The sequence below is a fragment of the Ipomoea triloba genome, chromosome 9 (genome assembly GCF_003576645.1).
Source record: "Ipomoea triloba cultivar NCNSP0323 chromosome 9, ASM357664v1".
Classification (NCBI taxonomy): Eukaryota; Viridiplantae; Streptophyta; class Magnoliopsida; order Solanales; family Convolvulaceae; genus Ipomoea; species Ipomoea triloba.
The window spans coordinates 14595084-14608995 of NC_044924.1; the positions used below are offsets into that span (position 1 = coordinate 14595084).

General features: G+C 38.8%; 2 protein-coding genes across 2 annotated transcripts; one reads left to right on the forward strand and one right to left on the reverse strand.

Annotated features, from left to right (window-relative positions):
• Positions 1 to 383: 383 nt before the first annotated feature.
• Positions 384 to 995, reverse strand: LOC116029597 (uncharacterized mitochondrial protein AtMg00810-like). Its single transcript, XM_031271647.1, has one exon. The coding sequence runs from the start codon at positions 993 to 995 to the stop codon at positions 384 to 386; it is 612 nt and encodes a 203-aa protein (XP_031127507.1).
• Positions 996 to 3023: 2028 nt separating this feature from the next.
• LOC116029598 (disease resistance protein RPP13-like) lies at positions 3024 to 5900 on the forward strand. Its single transcript, XM_031271648.1, has 4 exons — positions 3024 to 4024; positions 4889 to 4988; positions 5182 to 5298; positions 5757 to 5900. Exons 1-4 carry the CDS (start codon positions 3024 to 3026, stop codon positions 5898 to 5900), a joined length of 1362 nt encoding a protein of 453 aa, XP_031127508.1.
• The last annotated feature ends 8012 nt before the right edge of the window (positions 5901 to 13912 follow it).

A 13912-nucleotide genomic window follows, 5' to 3' on the forward strand; every position in this document is an offset into this window, starting at 1 on the left:
TAATGATTACAGATAATAATACAAAGCTTCAACTCTACATAATAGACTTAAGACTATGACTCTAAGCTAACAGCTAATACTTGGTCTAACACACCCCCTCCACCCTCAAACACAAGGTTGGAGGGCGACAACATTGAGCATGTCTCGCAGAGCTGTGAAGCGTGTTGCTGGTAGCAGTTTGGTGAAAATGTCCGCTAATTGACCCTTCGTAGACACAAAGTTGACCCGGAAGTCCCTAGATGCGACTTTATCACGGACGAATTGGTAATCGATTTCGACATGCTTGGTCCTCGTGTGGAACACTGGGTTAGCACACATGTAGGTTGCGCCAAGATTATCACACCAGAGCGTCGCTGGCCGGCCTGAATGCAACCCTAATTTCTTTAATAACGAAATGACTTAGGTAACCTCAGCAGATACGTCGGCCAGACCTTTATATTCAACTTCAGTTGAGGAACGGGCCATAGTGCGCTGCTTGCGCGATACCCACGAAACCAGGTTGGAGTCGAGAAAGACAGCATTCCGCTTGTGGACTTGTGATCAATAGGACACCCCGCCCAATCAGAGTCGAAGAAGGCGTGAATATCATTTGATAGTGACGGGGTCATGTGTAGTCCGTAGTCCATCGTGCCTTTAACATACCTTAAAACCCGTTTTAAAAGACCCCAATGTTCAGTCGTAGGAGCATGCATAAACTGACATAAATGATTCACCGAATAAGATAAGTCCGGACGTGTTATAGTCAAATACTGGAGTGCCCCGGCCAAGCGTCTATACTGCGTCACGGATGCGGGAGTGGCAAGAGGTTTACAGTCAGTCATTCCGGCCCGCTTTAATAAGTCACCAATGTAGCGACGTTGAGACAGAACCAAACCTCCATGAACCGCTAATGTCTCAATACCGAGGAAGAATCCTGGCGTCCTCAAGTCCCTTATCTTGAAGGCAGATGACAGACGTTGCAGCAAGGTGTCAATCAGCACTGAGTTATCCCCCATCATAATAATGTCGTCAACATACACAAGTAAAAAGACTTTAGAAGAGCCCGTCGCATAGTGAAAGAGCGAGACATCAGTTTTGGAAGCCGAGAAACCTGTGGTGAGCTGACATCAGGGAGCGCTGTAGATGGCATATATATCGGGGTGAGCTGGATCCTCGTAGCCTGGTGGTTGCCGCATAATACAGATAATAATACAAAGCTTCAACTCTACATAATATGCTTAAGACTACAACTCTAGCTAATACTTGGTCTAACAGAACTATTGGCTGTCGTTATCTACCTCTAATCTTTAACTCAATGTATATATGAATTTACTATATATAATATATTACAAGTTGCAGAAAGCCACAGAAATTATAACATAATAAACTACTAAAATCAATAAATGCTACCAATTGCAACTTGCAGCTAGCTAATTAAAAATGCTTCAATTCATTCCCTCTTGCAATTATTGGACTTATTAGAATAAAAACAGGGGTAAGCAATAGGGCTGTGCATCGGACGGGTTCGGACGGTTCGGATATTATAACCCCAAATCCGTTCGGAGTTCGGTTTGTATTTTCTTAATCCGATCCGTATAAATTAATTAGCAAAATTATCGGATATTATAAAGTCGGATTCGGGCGAATTTAATCGGATATTCGGGTGTGTTCGGATTGAATTAAACAAATCTCAAGAACCTTCTTTCTGTAGAACTGGATGAGCCAAAAGAAATAACTGAGATGTATACACCTGGAGGACCAAGTCTGAGCTCAAGTTCTTCATCTTCTTAAACTCCATAGCCTTTTCTTTCCCATGAGATCTGTCTTGCTTTGGGAGAAAAAAAGCAATAAACTTACCTGCAGTTGTATTAGCGACAGCAAGGCCGAGCCGTGGAGACCTGTGGCGGAGGCGAGGCGGTGACTAGCCATCTGGCAGGGGTAGAAGCAGAACTGCAAAAGCGGAGATGCGAAGTGGAGGCAATCAGGCAGAGGCGGAGGACTAGGTTTCCTTTTCAACTGATGGATTCCATATAGGCTCAAGGCCTCAGCCCTCAAGCAATAAGCATGCGTGTACAATTTAAATAAATAAATAAATAAAAGAAAGAAGAAGCCTGCGTATATAGTACACCTTGGGAAGAAAAAAAGCCAACTTTTGAGGGGTCCAAGGGAATATTTCCTAGTGGACTAATTATTTATTTATTTATAAGTAGTGGATTTTTTTGAAAAAAAGTAGTGGATTAATTATTTATTCTATAATGGTATACACAGTACACACATATATATATTCTATTCCTAGTGTGCCGTTTGAACATATTATATATATATATATATATATATATATATATATATATTTATTTATTTATTTATTTAATCGGATTATCGGGCGGATCGGGTGAACAATATTCAAACCCAACCCGATTTTTAATTTTCCGAAACAAATGTTGGGCGGATCGATTTTTTATTCATCGGATTCGGGCTTCCATTCGGGCAGATTTTCAGATCTCGGATCGGGCGGGTTTCTCGGGTTGGGTCGGGTATGCTCAGCCCTAGTAAGCAATTATAGTATAATCGGTATGTCCTCAAAACTCCAAAACTGTCATTGTGAACTGTGCAAATAAACAAATGATTTGAAGGTTCTCATTGGCTAAAAACAGGAGTAAGCAATTAAAGACTTGGCAACAACCAAAATATTATTATTATTATATTATTTTCCCAAAAAGAAATTAAGTATTTTGTGACTATATTCCTATAATTTGAATTAGTAGTGCAAGTTGCAGAGGCCACCAAAATCTCTGCAGCATAACCCAATTCCAGTTCACTTCATATCAACTTCATCTTCATATTCCTTCTGCTACCCTTCACTCCAACAAACTCAGAAAACAACTTTCCTTTCCATTACACCTACACAGAGCTAGTTAGAGACACAGAGAGAAGAATGGCTTGTGTGGTTGTACTTTCTCTTATGAGGACACTTGAGCTTGAGTTCTTGCAACCTCTCAAGTGTACAAGACATTGATGCCATCACTCAAGAGTTGGCAAAAGCCATGGAGGAGTATCAGCTTTTCAAACATCTACAAGCAGGAACAAAGCAGGCTGCCCCCCTTAATGTTTTACCAATACCTACTTACCAAGTTACAACCGTGCCTGATTCTTCCCACCATGCCTCACGCTCCAAAGAAATAATGGTTGGAAAACAGGATGAGTTCGACATTATAAAGGAGATGCTAATCCAACATCCATATGAGCAACTAGAAATTGTCTCCATTAAAGGTATGGGAGGTATTGGTAAGACAACATTAGATGATTCATCAATCACTTCCTACTTTGATAAGCGAGCATGGACTGTCGCATCACAACATCACAATAAGAGGCAAATGCTCTTAGATCTCCTTGATTCCAAACACGATGCAGACAAACGCAGTGATGGGGACCTAGCATTACAACTCTACCAAAGTTTCAAGAAGTGTCAAAGATACTTGGTTGTGATAGATGACATATGGAGCGCAGAGGCATGGTATGCTGTCAAAACTTGCTTTCCCGATGATGGAAATGGTAGTCGAGTATTGTTGACAACTCGCTTTGCAGAGGTGGCCAATCATATCTGCATCAAAGATAACTTTTCTCATCAAATGCAATTGTTAGAACAAAGAGAGAGTTGGCAACTATTTTATGAAAAGACATGCAAATCTCGGGGTGCTGAATTTGAAACGATTGGGAGACCAGTAGTTGAAAAATGCAAAGGACTGCCTTTGGCAATTATTCTAGTTGCAGGCCTTTTTTCCAAACTCAACACTCTAGATGAGTGGAAGAATACTGCCAATGCTCTAAGTTCTTCTTCAGCAACTACTCTAGATGATAAAGAATGTTTGAGAATACTCTTATTGAGTTACAATCATTTGCCCCACAACTTAAAAGCTTGTTTCTTATACTTGGGAGTTTTTCCAGAAGATCACGAGATCAAAACTAATAATCTTGCAAGGTTATGGCTTGCTAAAGGACTCGTAAAGACATTTGAGAATGAAAGCTTTGATGCAATGGCTAACAGGTACATACAAGAACTTATGGATAGAAACTTGATAATTTTAAACCACAAAAGCTTGTGTGGAAGAAAAATTAAAAGATTTAGGATGCATGATTTATTGCATGCCTTTTGTGTAAAAGAATCTCAAAACCAAAAGCTTTTGCATGTTGTCCAGAGTGAAAATAGTTCTTATTTTTCTCAAAAAGGTTTTCTCTGGGTAAGCATCCCATCTGTAGATTTTAACATGTCTGCAATACAACATTTTACTTGGAAAAGCTATAGATCCTTCTTCTGTTTTTTTTGGAGGATATCATTTTCAAGTTTTAAAAAGTGCAATCTACTGAGAGTATATTATTCTGTGATGATAATAGTGCCTGGATAAAAAATATTGTGAATACTGTCCATTTGAGATTCCTAAGTGTTAGAAATACTATAGAACCATTCCAAGGAGTTGGAAATGTTATAGAATTGTCCATGGCTAAGAGATTCTTGAAGTTAAGACGTAGAAAGAGTGTAGAATTGTCAAGGTCTTGGAATCTTCAAATACTTGATTGTTATGGAAGAGTATCACATAGATTAGATGATGGAGAAGTATTTGGAGTTTCCACAACTACATTATATTAATTGTGATGATGAGTATTTTTGTGGAAATCCTCCCAATTTTGTTCATAAACTTGGCTGGATAAGAGCTGAAGATTGCTCTGAAGAATACGTTACCAATATTCCATGCTTGAAGAAGGTACGTATTAAATATGAAAGCAACGGGAGTAATGCTTACATTGCGAACTTATTAGCCTATTTAGAGCAGCTCGAGAGACTTTGGATTTCAAGTCATCACCTAACACATTCTCTAATTAATAATGATATTGTTCTCTTGAAAAATCTTAGGAAGTTGGCATTATATGGTATAAGCTTTGAGTGGGAGGAAATCAATATTCTTAGCAAGTTGCCTAGGCTAGATGTGCTCAAGTTACGATGGCAGTCATGCGTAAGCAAAAAATGGGAAATACAAGAGGAAGTGATATTTTATCAATTAATTGCTTTACTTATCTCTGGTTGTGATCTCGTGCATTGGAAAGCTAGTAGTAATAATTTCCCAAAACTTGAGCAACCTATATATTAGGCGTTGCTATATATTGAGAGAGATTCCAATGGACTTTGCTGGAATTTCAACATTGAAGTCAATCAAATTAAGGGCATGTCGTCATTCTGCTGTGGAATTAGCCAAGAAAATTCAGGACGAGCAACGTGACTATGGAAACTACGATATGGTTCTTATTGAGGAAGAAACATTATATGTATGTCACCCTTAGCTTTCTCTTTCTCAATTACATTTTTTCAACTCGGGCCAACCAAATTTAATTAAATCAGTGATTCATATGGCAGGGTTAGGGAAACTGCGATATGGTTGTTATTGAGGAAGGAACATTATATGTATGTCACCTTTAGCTTTCTCTTTCTCAATTGCATTTTTTCAACTCAGGCCAACCAAATTTAATTAAATTCAATCACTTATATGGCAGGTTTGGAATATGAGAAAGGCCTGAGCGAAGAAGAGCCAGAAGTAGATGGCGACCAAGAGCCAAACCCGATCTAATAAATGAGTATGTCTCAAGTTAACGTATAAAACAGCCAGTCCTTTTCAGATGTCCTTTTTAATATAATGCTTCAACAGTACAGTAGAGTAGTTCATATTCTGCAAATCCATTATTCAAGCACAGCACACTCCTAATAAATTACTACTTCAATAATTCAGGTAATTAATGTTGGGGAGCTAGCTTTGTATGCATGTGTTCACAGCCTCTGCAATAATGTCTGTACTGTCCAGATATACAAAGTTCCTTTCCATATTGAGATTGATTTGGAGCTAGCAAGGATTACAGCTTCCAACAGTAGTTAGATGAAGTACGTTCGTAGGTGTATATATATAATATATGGTGTTGAAGAGTTGTAAATTCGAGTGATGGGTGAGTGTGGTGGTATGGGTGTGATAAAACGTGGAAAATTCCGCGAGTATCGTTCTCAAGGGAGGCACAAAGGAATCGGTAAGCAAGTGGACTAATCACGAGTGCTACTAGTGTTTGAAAGCTAGTCCTAAGCAAGTAGGTGTGTGAATCATGCTAAAGGTAAAATAACAAATGCAATAGAATGAGAAACAATCATTTGAAAAGGGGATTTAAATCAACTTAGCAAGCATGATCTCTCTCGGTTTCCTATAGTCCTAGGATATGACAACACTCATCGGATGCAAATGAGACAAGGTCACAAGTACCAATGCCACTCTCGTGGTCAATGGACTCTCTCCCATACCTAGTGATAAGTGCTTATTTGTCTATATTTTTCTCCCTTTCACTAAGTTATTTTGTTTATAGATCATTCCAAATTTCATGAGAATTAGTGCTTATTTGTGTTATTTTGCAAGGAGTATGAGTTGGAAAGCATTAGAAGCAAAGATGAGCATTTTCATGCATTTTGGTGGGCATTGGAGTCAAATGGAGGCCAAATATGAAGCTATGTACATGGGTGCAACACTTCCAATGGGAGCCTAAGATTGGTATTTTCAATGGTCTTTGTCATTTAGACAAACCAAAACAAAAGAGAAGCAAAAGATCAAGGTGTTGAAATTTCTGCTCGTCGACATCTTAGTAATTGGATCATATCTCAGCCTAGGAATGTCCAAATTAAGTGATATTTGAACCATTGGAAAACAGACTTCAAGGGCTACAACTTTGCTAGAGACACAAATTTCGTAATTCTGAACGGAAAATGGTGAAAAACAACCTAGAAGTCAAAGCAGCTGCACAGAGTTCGAAAATGCAGTTTCTGGAGTGTTGGCAAACGGCCGTGTGCATGACCGTTTGATTTAGGCCGATTTACAGTGTAAAAATGCAGTTTTTGAAGAGGAGTCAAATGGCCACACAAACGGCCGTTTACCAGGCCGTTTGGGACCTGCTCTACTCACTTTTTAAGCTCGTTTTGAGCATTTTGAACTCGGTTTTGACCCATGGTTGAACCCTAAACACTCCCATTCACTCCCTTTCATATTTTTAGGTTAGATTAGGCTTAGATCTATGTATTTTAACACTTTTGGAGCTTGTAATCTTGGATTTGAAGCTTGGATTTCAAGATTTTTCCTCCCATTTCAATAGAGAAGTTTTCTTTCCTTTATCTCTTTTCTTTTGCAAGATTTATGTTTATTACTTGTGTTTTTGTGTTCTTGATGCTATTTAATCATGAGTAGTTAGTTTATGGGTTTGAGTTAGGGTTGTATTATCTATTTTGATGCTTAGTATGTGATTATTGCATAAAAGGGGATGAACACCAACCTAGGGTTCTTGAGTTTGAATTGGATTTATTTCTATCTTTCAATAGTTGATGGCCAATGATTATTGCTTGTCTTTGGAAAGTCTTTCATTTCAATGGAAGTTGGATGGAAGACTTAAGCCAATCCAATCTCAAACCCATTTTCTCTTACATGAAAATAGGGGTAGAATTGGGGCAAAATAGCTTTTGTTCTTTAAGAACTTAGGTTGGTACACCATGGAAATGGGGCAATCTTTATTCTAATCCTTGTGAAAACTTGGATTCCTTTGTGCTAGCATTAAGAACCTAGGGTTAATGTTCATCCCCCAATTTAATTGCTGAATGCATCAATAGAGTAATACACCTAGGCTAACCCATCTTTTCCAATAGAATTTAATCCTAAATTAATCTTGCTTTCCCTTATATCCAAAAAAATCCCAAAAATACTTCTTAGTTGTTACACCTAAATCTTTAATATGGTTGCTTGGATCCTTATGGGTTTCAAGACCTTGGTGACTAGAGTCTAGGTGATTACTCTTTGCGTGCCATAATCCCCAATCCTCAGCGGAACGACATTTCACACCCGTACACTCACTATCACTCATTTTTGCTACACATCACCTAGCCCTATTCTCATAATCACTAGGTTAGAAGAGGCATTTCATCAAACATGTAGGGTGCCTCTTGTCTTCCACTCTCCCTTCTCTCAAAGGTGAGAGGGAAATGTGATTGGTGAGGGCTTTAGACACTCCCTACTCTTGTAGGTGAGTGTTCTTAACCTAATCCTCTAGTGCAACTGGCCTAGTTGGCATAGAGTCAAAGCATACATTCCAAATCCCAATCAAACATCCAACAAGCATAGTTCAACCCTAGGTTTAAGACATTAGAGCTCAAGAGATAACATGCAAGATCAATTGATCCAAATCCTAAAAAGGAACTAGCTACTCATATCTAGAATTGAAATCAAAGATTCAATTGAACAATCAAAGCAATTAGGATAAAAAATCAAACAATCAAATCAACAATTGAGAAAGGAAATACATGTAACACCCCGACTCGGCTATACCGTACAACCGGAGTAGTTACCGCCACACCTAGGCTAAACCCGATCTTATTCAGATAGGATTCATTCTAGATGCACAGGCTAACTGACTAAAGATAAGGATCGTGTTTCTATTCGTCAAAATCTAACATACCCATTAAAAGAAGCAGCCTTTATAGCATCGAGAAGAGAGTGGCTAAACAAGCCACCAAAACAAAGGAGGGTTTAATAATAATACAACCCATCAAGAAAGTTTAGTGAGACCTGGCTAGACAACCATCAGAGTTAGCAAAAGATATATTTACACAAAACACTAACTGAACCCCCCCCTACTCTAGACTCTACCTAGTCTAGTGAGTGGTACACTGGGCCCGTATAGGTGCCCCAAACCACGTGCCAATCACCCTCAAACCACATGATATGGTCTAGAAACCGACAAGTGCTCATATGCATCATCCATTCGTCATGGTAATCCGGGGGACTCGGATCCCATGGGTACGGATAATGAACCACGAACTCTAGAGGACGGCTATCAGGAACGACCTCTATGGGATAGAACCCATGACTGGCCTGTAGGGCATCGAAGGGACACAGAGGCTCGACGGGAGCAGGGGTCCACACAGGTACCTCTGACGAGACTGGAGCAGGAGTGGGGTCTAGAGTACAATTCAGCGTCGGCGGGTCAGGTGCATAGCCAGGGGCATAGGGATCTCCATCTAATAAGTACTGTGCATAATCATCATAATCATATATAGGGAACTCGAGCTCAGACGGATCTGAGTCCGGAGGGCTGCAAGAACCTGTACTAGATTGCATCTGATAAATGACACAACGAAGTGTAGTTAGCACGACGGCTAAGTAAGGGGATCCATGGTCACTCGAAAGTAAACAAAGGTTTTCGAAAACAACCATCAATAATAAATACAGTAAGATAAACATTACCCAACAATCGCAGTCTACCTGCAAGCAATCTAACAACAAACAATTTCACATTATGTCGGTAACTTCGGCACATAACACAACCATTAATTCACACGTGGGGTACACAACACCCACACTACTGTTCAAGACACCCGACAGTTAGCTCTCACATAACCCAACCGTTAATTCACACGTGGGGTACACAACACCCACTCGTTAATTCACACGTGGGGTACACAACACCCACTCGTTAATTCACACGTGGGTACACAACACCCACTCGTTAATTCACACGTGGGGTACACAACACCCACTCGTTAATTCACATGTGGGGTACACAACACCCACCGTTAATTCACACGTGGGGTACACAACACCCACCTTCCTGTCACACAACACTCAGCGAATAGACTTCGCTCTGCAGTATGAATTAATCATACAAAATCCTCACATGTTCGCTCAGCGAATAGACTTCGCTCTGCAGTATAGATTAATCGTACATACCCCTCACCATTTCACTCAGCGAAGGAACTTCGCTCTGCAGTACCGATTAATCATACAGACTCCCTCACATTCATTAAGTATTATTACACGACTCCATAACCAATATACTTACTCAAGTATATTTCCCCAACCCACACACTTAGGTTAGTGTTAGTCATATCACAGAAATTCAAGTACAAGAGTCGTAATAATTCTCGAAGCGCAATTATTTTCTAAGTTAGTAAAATACACAAAAATAATATTTGAGCCTTCAAAAATTCACCCGGATGCCCGTAGGCTTTCAGAACATCGCAACACTCAGGGTTAAAAACATCGGAGAAAAAAAAACCGGGTTGCAAACAAGTCAAAAACGAGTCCGCGTCAAATCTGCCAGAAATTTCAGTTGGCGCAGTCCGAAAGATTGAGCCAGTAAAAATAGTTCCCGAACTCTTTTTCACTTGAAATATTTATGGTAGAACCCCAACTTATAGTACTTGATGTCCACAAAAAGTTTTGGTCATTTTGATCCACGAATAAACACAGAAAATTACATTTTTGCCCTTGGCAGTGTGCTGTCCAGAATATTTTTCTCTCTGGACCAGTTTTGGAAAAAAATTCGAAAATCGTACTTATACTACTCCGATCATTATGAAATTTTATATGCGGGTTCTACACTTATAGAACTACATGTGTAAAAAAAATGGGATCAAAATACCTCACCAATCTTTCTCAATAAATCACGGAAGTTACTGCCAGAATCTATCCTAATTCCCTTTCACTATTTTCACAAATATAAGCCTATATGGGCATAATTACAACCTATACATGCATAAACTAGCTATAAACATGCATACAAAAATCAAGGTAGAGAATTTGAGCCAACTTGTAGATCCACAACTTAACACATATTTTTCGCATAAAATTCCTAGTCACATAATTTACTAGCATTTGTTCACCTTCAAGTGACTAAACCAACTTAAGGGATTCCTTACCTCGATGGAAGATTTTAAAACCGAAGAAGTGCTAGATCTTTCCTTGGATTCAAAGTCCCCTACAACATCACCACAATAACAATATTTTTCATGCACTAAACATTAACACTTAAGTTCAAGCTTAAGTCTTAGGAGGGGTAGAATCCGAACAAAACCGAAGTTTTTACCTATAGTAGAGTCCTTGGAGTTGAAGAATTGCCTAGGGTGTTCTTGGATCACAATAGAAGACTAAGATAATTTCCCTTCTTCCTTCCCTAAGTGTGTATTTCGAAAATGGAGTGGAAGAGTGAGAGAGATGATCATGTGATTAGTGTAGATTTAGTTCTTGAAGATCAAGTAACAAGTGCAACTAGGCCATACCTCATAAATGTCACATTTAATGCCCAATCTTAGTCTTAGATTTGCCTTGCCACTTGTCATCACCCCATGGAGTCCTTAGAAGATCTCAAATCTAATTGGCCAGTTTATGCTTAAATCAGATGAATGTTCGGAGGATTATAACTTAATTCGGGAAAATTCTAATACCAAAATTATCCTAAAAATATTCCCGTCGCAAATCACCAAGTTTGGGAATTTTTCCGTATTCCGCTAAATATAGGTACAGAGTCCGTAACAACTTATCCCTTACAGTCCATTTGAAATTTTTCTTGAACTAACTAGAAATTCAGGCTTAATCGTATAATACTTAAAAATCCAAATTCTAGAAAATTCGAACTGTATCTATATCCTTAAAATTTTCTCGGTTCGTGACTGGTACGTAGTTCGCAGCTTATCGATAACTAATCCAAAAATTATTTCGAGTTTTATACCGCTATTCTCGAACTTTAACCTTGTCGTAAAAACCGAGGGGTTACAATACAAGAATAGAAATTGAAATGTTACTTGAATTGGAAGTAGAATCTTCAATCAATCTTGATCAATACAACTTTGAAGTGTAGAATCTCCTCTAAATCTAGCTAGGTAACAAGAATTTGGATTGAAATTGAGCTTTGGAAATGGAGGGAATTGGGAACTAAACCTAGAGAGAGAAATATTCTAAGATGATCTAAGATTGAAGTGTGATGGATCCCTAAGTCTAAAACTAAATCCCCTGAAAATTGGCTTATTTCCCCTTTTAAACATTGCAAAACCGCCAAAACTTCCGCGACGGACGCCAGGGTGGACGCGCGTCCATAGGCGCGTCCACGGTGTATCTCGCGTCCAGATTTAAAACTTCATAGCGGGATCTGATGGACGCCACCTTGGACGCGCGTCCATGGGCGCATCCAATGTGGTCTGCTGTTCTGCTGCACAAACTTCAGAGAGCTCGACTTTGGACGCCGGCCTGGACGAGCGTCCAGTGGCGCGTCCAAGGCCTAATTTGCCTTCCATCTCCGCTTGTGAATCCTTCTCCGAAAGCAATGTCGTTTTCCACCTTTTTGCACATCTTTTTACCTACAAAACAATTAACAAAGCGTGGAACGGGGTCCGATTGCAATAACAAGCATTCTAACGCAATTAAGGGTCAAACCAAACATAAAAACCATCAAACACTAGATGATCCAAGAATGACCTTGTAAAGATGGCATCTTTTGCATTTATCAGGTGTGAATTGTGAAGGCCAACTTAGTCTTAGTGTAAGCCTGCAGCAACTATATATATATCTTCTAAACTTTTTTCTTTTTGTTGGTTTTCTCAATATTGTTTTTGTTCGCAGCAGTAGATGGGTCGTCACTTGTAATATTGCACTTTTTAGTACTTAGAAATTTTGATGACTTCTTAGACAATAGTATTCTCTTAGAATTTGGTAATTTGTCATCATGGCTATATATTATGTGCTTGTATCTAGCTTGCTACTTTTTTTTTTTTTTTTAAGATCAATCGAAAGGGGGAATACCCAATTAAGGATACAAAAATACTAGCTACTATATGCACAACTCACTCTCTGCATGGTTGTGCACCAAAACCTACAGTGTCGTTGAATGGCAAGCAAGCACTTGCAAGCCTCAAAGAAGCGTGTTGAAGATCGAGCAGCTCGAGAGACTTCGGATTTCAAGTCATCACCGAACACATTCTCTAATTAATAATGATATTGTTCTCTTGAAAAATCTTAGGAAGTTGGCATTATATGGTATGGAATTTGAGTGGGAGGAAATTAATATTCTTAGCAAGTTGCCTAGGTTAGAGGCGCTCAAGTTAGAATGGATGCCATGCGAAGGCGAAGAATGGGAAATACAAGAGGAAGTGATATATTGCCAGTTAATTGCTTTAGTTATCGATCAATGTGATCTCAAGCATTGGAAAGCTAGTAGTCATAATTTTCAAAAGCTGCGCTTGAGCACCTACTTCTTTGGAGTTGCTGTAAATTGAGAGAGATCCCAAATGACTTTGCTGAAATTTCAATATTAAAGTCAATTAAATTATGGGGTTGTCATCCTTCTGCTTGGAATCAGCCAGGAAAATTCAGGATGAGCAACATGATTAACTTAGATATTTTCTCACTCTAGATTAGACTTAGATTCAGCTACCTACTTATAATTCTTCAGTTCCTAAGAGAGAGAGAGAGATAATCTAGAGTTAAGAGAATTGACAACTCTCTTGATTGTGGTAGAACTTCTCTCCAATTTGTAAATTGATCTCTCAATGTGAATTCAAGAGTGGTAATCTTTCATCTTTTGCTTTTAATTTCTTATTTTCATATTCTACATTGCTAAGTTTGATTTCAATTGCAAATTGGTTTCAATTGACGATGATGTGTAGCTAGATCTTCTAGAAATTGGATTGGAATGCCTTGAATTTATGCATTTGTGGTCTTGATTGATGAATTAATGAGATATAGTGTGATGTTTGACCTAGAATGTTTTTGTTGTGAACATGGTTGCAGTAGGTGCTAGGCACTAGTCGGGCGGTAGACTAGCGCATAGCGCCTAAGCGGTCTATGCGGTACCTAGACGGTTCTAGGCGGCTACCTATAAAAACAAAAAATTAATTCATGTGTGTGGGTGTATGTCATATATTATATTATATATATATTATATTATATATATATCTCTTACTTCCTTACTTATATAAAAATAAATAAATTTAAATATATATAAATATAATAATAAAGTTAACAAGGCCGACTCGCTCGAGTTAACTCGGCTAACTCTGCCGAGTTGGGCTAGTTAACTCCGCCAAATTCGGCCCAGT

Bases quoted from the DNA above. Each gene is read 5' to 3' on its own strand.
- LOC116029597 (XM_031271647.1), bottom strand. From the start codon at position 995: ATGGGGGATAACTCAGTGCTGATTGACACCTTGCTGCAACGTCTGTCA.
- LOC116029598 (XM_031271648.1), top strand. From the start codon at position 3,024: ATGGAGGAGTATCAGCTTTTCAAACATCTACAAGCAGGAACAAAGCAG. The intron at 4,989-5,181 runs GTAAGCAAAAAA...TCAACATTGAAG, and splicing joins AGTTACGATGGCAGTCATGC to TCAATCAAATTAAGGGCATG. The intron at 5,299-5,756 runs GTATGTCACCCT...TCAATAATTCAG, and splicing joins TTGAGGAAGAAACATTATAT to GTAATTAATGTTGGGGAGCT.